The sequence below is a fragment of the Bombus pyrosoma genome, linkage group LG11, assembly GCF_014825855.1.
Source record: "Bombus pyrosoma isolate SC7728 linkage group LG11, ASM1482585v1, whole genome shotgun sequence".
NCBI classification, from domain to species: Eukaryota; Metazoa; Arthropoda; class Insecta; order Hymenoptera; family Apidae; genus Bombus; species Bombus pyrosoma.
Window position 1 is genome coordinate 14,105,278 of NC_057780.1, and position 6,000 is coordinate 14,111,277.

General features: G+C 34.6%; 2 protein-coding genes across 3 annotated transcripts in view; both read left to right on the top strand.

Moving 5' to 3' along the window:
• LOC122572809 (protein angel) overlaps window positions 1-3,117 on the top strand; it is a 36,733-nt gene extending 33,616 nt beyond the window's left edge. For both annotated transcript variants that reach the window (XM_043738289.1, XM_043738290.1), the window contains one exon: window positions 2,563-3,117. In XM_043738289.1, coding sequence (XP_043594224.1) covers window positions 2,563-2,952 — 390 coding nt within the window. In that variant the 3' untranslated portion in view covers window positions 2,953-3,117. The remainder of the gene's footprint in view (window positions 1-2,562) is intronic.
• A 1,965-nt stretch (window positions 3,118-5,082) lies between these two features.
• LOC122572810 lies at window positions 5,083-5,492 on the top strand. Its single transcript, XM_043738291.1, has 2 exons — window positions 5,083-5,311; window positions 5,353-5,492. The coding sequence occupies exons 1-2, from the start codon at window positions 5,083-5,085 to the stop codon at window positions 5,490-5,492; spliced, it is 369 nt and encodes a 122-aa protein (XP_043594226.1).
• Window positions 5,493-6,000: the final 508 nt, after the last annotated feature.

The following is a 6,000-nucleotide window of genomic DNA, read 5'->3' on the forward strand; positions in this document are numbered from 1 at the left end:
AAATGAGGATATTCGGAAGGACCTGGGAATACCAACGGTCAGGGAGAAGATTACCAGATACGCGAAAAAGTACAGAGAAAGAATAACAACATACCCAAACCGGCTGGCTGCGGAAACGATTAACAGAAGCATAGAAAGAAGACTGAAAAGGAAACACCCAGCAGATCTTACAAAGTATACAACCTAACAAACACGAAGATGGTACCCCGCTGGGGGTAACCATCCACATGCTATGTATATTTAAGCTATAATATTTTACCAAATATCCTACTGGATAAATTGTAGAATTTAAATAAACAATAAAAAAATTTATTTTTCCCATGTATGGGCAGTTCGTTGTTAGGTGCCTTTCTGCGCATTTGACACACGCCGGATTTCTGTTGCAGTAATTTTTTGTGTGTCCAAATTGCTGACACCGTATGCATTGCGGTATGTCTTTTTTGTGTCTAGGTGGCTCCACTGTTATTATTGTGTTTAGAACTTTTTTAATTTAAAGAATTTCTTTGTTATTGTTTTTAGGATCAAGTTCTATTATAATTAGAGGTAATGGTTGTTTGGTATCATATCTGGTTATGTTGCTTATTGTTCTTACCTGGTGTCCGATTTTAGCTAGTTCCTCGCATGTATTGCTTGTATTTGTTTTTGGGTGTAATCCTCTTATTACTGCTTTGTAACTTTTGTCAGTTTTGAGCTGGTAAGTGTGATACCCGGCATTTTTTTCTTTTAGTGCTTTTGTCACTTTTCTAAAAGTTTCTGGGTTGTTAGTTTGTACTTTTACCTGGTCCTGTTTTAGTTGTTTTATACTATAGTTTTCTTTTCCTGCCGTGTTGTTTAGTAGTTCGATGATGGGGTCTACTATTTGAACGTCTATGTAAATTGGTGGTGGTTTGGCGATGCGGGTTATTGATTTTTCAGCTGGATCTGTTTCTTTCTCTTCTGGCAGTGCGCTGAAGAAGTTTCGGAGAGTGATTTCTTGTAGCCATTGTTGCTTTTCTGCTTCTACAGCCCTCCTAAAGTTTGTGTTTGTTGTTATTTTTCATTTTTTATTGAAAGTTACCACCTTCCAGCTTTCATCATGTTGTGATAGTTCATTTGATATTATTGATATTATTCTTCTCGTCATTCTTTTGTAAAGTATTCATTTCTATTTCATTTGTAGCTGAGCAGTCTTGATCATCGTTTATTGTTTGATTTAGATTTATTAAATCCGTAGTTTTGTTTATGAAATATGTTTCTCCTTTGTTTGTTATTTTTACTGGTGGTATTTGCTGTTGCATTTTGTATTTTCGANCCGTTTAGCGATGGACGCTATCGTTAGTCCTTTGTTTTCCCCACTTGTCGCACTTTCGCTGAAGCACTGTTTCACACGTCCGTTTAGCTCGGCTGCTCGGGCAGAACTTTTTGAATAACAATATGGGAAGTAGAAGGATGCACGTGACGTTTTAGTCCTTTCTACAATAGTACAATGTCAGTCCCTAGGATCTGACGCCACACCCAACGTGTTAAGGCTGACCACCCGTTATATGTATAAGAAAAAATTGTTCAAAGGACAAATCATTTTACACCAAATAGTTTTACAAGAAAGGTTTATTTAAAAATCAACAGGATTGGTGTTGAAGATAAATTTCTGAACAATTACCTACAATATGTACAATGTACAGGATGTTCAAAAACAGTTTGTCATGGCTTTGACAGATGCTCCTATACCTTCGGATTGGTAGAGGTCTGTCAAAAAATTGACCTTGACCTCGAATTTTAAGAGCAAATTTTTTATTGCATCATATAATACTTGTTGCAAGGATTGAAAGTCTCAAAGGAACCATGATCATAACCCTACCATTCTCTTGGAAAAAATATTAAAGTTTTATTAAATTTAATATCTGTGTGTATATATAACTGATTTTATTACATACATATATATACATAGTCTACTATTGGTGAAGCCGCTGAGAATTATTCTTTAGCACATAAAATATATCGACAATTGATAAGGTATGTATAATGGAAAACCGTCTACGGTCTACAAGTCCTAGATTGGGGTTAGGTTGTGGTTAGGCTGATCCATCCAGGTTGGTATGAAATTGGGACGGTAATCTTTAAGTAGACACTAGTTCTTTAATTAGCATCCTTATTTTTTATATGTACGTAAGTACCATAGGTATGGAGCACTATATTTGCATTTGAGTTATTAAATCTTACAGGTGTTTTCTTCTTAATGTTCTTGTTTTTATATAGGATGCTGGTCAGAAAGTAGTTTAGGTAGTTTATTGCCTTTATCTTGCAATTTATTTATTTTTTATTTTCTAGAAAAGATATTAAAGAGAATTTGACCTCGAAATTTAAGACCAAGGTCGACTTTGCGGTCACTTCTCTTAAAAGGTCTACACCGATGGAATCTAAAGATATAGGACTTACTTGCCAAAGCTGTGACAAATAATTTTTTTGCATCCTGTATATATATCGTATTAAGAGTTTTGAAATATGACCGTGTATTGTTTCTATTCGAGTTATATGTGTAATTTACAAAGTGAGATGGTAAATTGAATATTTAATCTGTTGCAGTTGGAAAATAGCGAACACCACAATGTAGATACTTCAGAAAATAATTCATCAAACGTTTGCGAAGTGAAAGCAGATACAACTGATTTTCAAACAATAGAAATTGCACATGATTATCATGTTAATTTCTGTTCTGGGACCTTAACTCATCCTTTCCATTTTAATAGTGTATACAAACATCAAAATTGTCACGGAGAACAAGAAGCTACAACAAATCAGGGCAAATGGATCACTGTTGATTATATTTTTTATAGCGATCTGGAACTTCTTGAGATATATGATTTACCCACAGCCACAAGATGCAACACTTTACCTACAATACCTAATTTTGCAGTTGGAAGTGATCATTTGTGTTTAGCAGCTACTTTTAAACTACGTAAAAACAAGCTTTAGAACTGTTAATATCATGATTTATAATATAGTGAAAAGTTATTATGTTATTACCTTGACACAAAACACCTTCTTTACACTATGTATGAAAAGATAATGTAAGTAAGAGATACTGTACAGAATAGCCATGTTATTTTGTATAAAAAATTAAAAATGTTACTATTTTTCTTTATTGTTATTGATAAATATGGAAAACATTGTAGTTTGTAATGATTTATCATATTAAATATGACATATATTATACTATGTAGATTAAAATATTTATCTCGGGTGCAGAAACCAAATTTAATACAAAATTATTGTTCTTTAAGCGTATTACTGTTTCTATTATTATATTCGTACAATGGCTACAAAAAGTATTTGTACCATTACATTTATTCTTGCATTCATATACGAATTAATTGGATCCGACTACTGTTATGTCGCGCAAGACATCTGCACTTCATCCCGCTCTGCTTCACCACCGACGGTCTACGCACCGTCCTTCTGACCCTCAATAAATTCAAGGACCCACCGTAAAACGTTAACATTTTAACGTTTCGATTGTTTCGATATATTTTCGCTTCACATGTTTGACCTGAAGGAATTGCTCATCCTAGAAATATTTTCGGTACATAGCTGGTACTTAAAACGGTCTTTGAATTTATTATACGTTCTTACAAATTACGGAGAAAGCGGGTAGTCACCTAACGGAAAAAGTGGATAAGAACGAAAAGCCGGTTTTTCCTATGAATAAGGTCAACCCCGAGCCACGTCGATCGGAGGCTTCCTCCTCCAATCGTCGTCTGTTCACGTTGGCTATAACCAATGGTCATCGCAGATCGTTGCCCTCACTCTACTAACGAAAAGTGTGAGCAACGAATCCGTTTTCTTAGTTCAAAAGACACGCCCACACCGAGTTTTCCTCCATAATCACATAAGAACGACACTTACTTATTCTCAACACGAGAGAGCGGTCACTCTCTCCACTCTCCTTCTGAAGCTCTAGAACAGTCAAATTCACTTCCTCGATTCGTATTCGTCAATCACGCTGTATCTCGTCAGTGTATTAAGTGTTGGAAATATACAAATTTATAACCCTGTAAATCGCAGCGTTATACTACAACAATTACCCCTATTATCCTAACCGAAATAAGGGGATCGATCTATTCGTGGTGTCGATTCTTGCAATCGTAACGGGCATTTACGACTCCCGTTGACGCGCATTCTCGCGACCACGTCTCCCCGCGATAGGTCGAAAATACAACTACTATCAACTTTTTATCATTTAGTAGTATTTTCATGTGTATAAATTATAAATATGTAAAAATTTGATACAATTTGTTTTTATTATTTAATTTGTACTTTACAATTTGTCCAGCTGGACATTTGGTAAATTTTTCTAACTTGATTGCCAAATAACATGTGGATCGTTATCCCCAACGGGATACCATCTTCGAGTAATTTGATACTATGGCAATGAAATGTATGTAGAATCTAAGAAAAAAATGCTTCATTGAAGAATAATGATGTTAGGGAATACAGTAGCTACAAAAGCTATTTACATTTACCATACATACATAGATATTTACATAGATATTTACATTTACCATAATATTTGGAACAATATATTTAAAAACGTCACAATGTTATTATAATAAATTCCTTAATTTATACGTTTATAATTATTGAAATATTCGTTTACTTGCTTTCTATTCTGTTAGACACTCGTCAAAGAGCGGAACACGATTATGTTCGAAATTGACGTGAAGTCAAAAATTTTAAAACTTTAACTCAAATGGGCCACAGGTTCCCGTTGTCCAGTCACTCTGAAATTTTGTACATATTATTTTCTCACTAGGTATCACAATCTATGAGAGCAAGACTAACAAAAATTGTAAGAAAATTTTTGACCATATAATCTTTGATCCAGTGCAAAAAATAGAGAAGCTTTATCATAAGAAATCATTAATATATTGTAGAGTTTAATTGTGATGTTTCACAATCTCAATCAAACTTAGATGTTATTCCTGCTCGGGCAACCGAGGTGGACGGACGTGTCTAGTCGGTCGTGTGCTCCGGTGAAGTGATTCAAAGAAGTGTTTCGAAAAGAAATAAAGTTAACTAAGAGTGATAGAGAGGGGAAGTTTAAAAATGCAGTATCAGATACCAACAATAAAAATTACAACCAAAGGAGAAATGCACTATATAAGCAGGTCGGTAGATTTACCAGGCCTAAAACAACAACAGCAAAGTAACAACAACCAAAACGATATGGCTATAGAAGAAACGGAAGAGCAGTGGAGACAGGAGGAGCGCAACCACGATAACGAAAGATATTACCAGGACGAAAACTGGAAACTAGCAAAGACAAACAAGAAACGTAAAACGACACGATAAAGCAGCGATGGCTGCAAGAATTACCATTAAGAAATTTCTTCAGCTCACTAACGGAAGAAATAGACGCTGATCCGACAAGTAAAGCCACAACTCATTCAAGTCACATTACAATATTTGTCGAGGCCCAAATAATAGACCCGGTTATTGAACTAATAACAACATAGTCGGGAAGGATAATTATACAATAAAACAAACAAAATTAGATCAAGTAAAAATTCAAACAAACACCTCTGAAATTTATAGGAATGTGATAAAAGCATTAAAGGAAAAAAAAGCTGTGTAGCACACGTATCAGCTCAAAACGGAAAGGAGCTACAAGATAGTTATAAGAGGTTTGCATCCAAAAATTAACACAAAAGAATTAAGTGATGAACTAGCAAAAATTGGCCATCAAGCAAGAACAATAAACAATATAACAAGATACGATACGAAGCAACCATTACCATTATTCTTAATAGAACTTGAACCCAGAACCAATAACAAAGAAATATATGAAATCAAAAAAATACTAAACACAATAGTAACAGTGGAACCACCACGCTACAAAAAAGATATATCACAATGCATGCGGTGCCAACAATACGGCCACACAAAAAATTATTGTAACAGAAGCCCGGCATGTGTTAAATGTGCAAAAAATCGCTTAACAATACACTGCCCATATACAGGAAA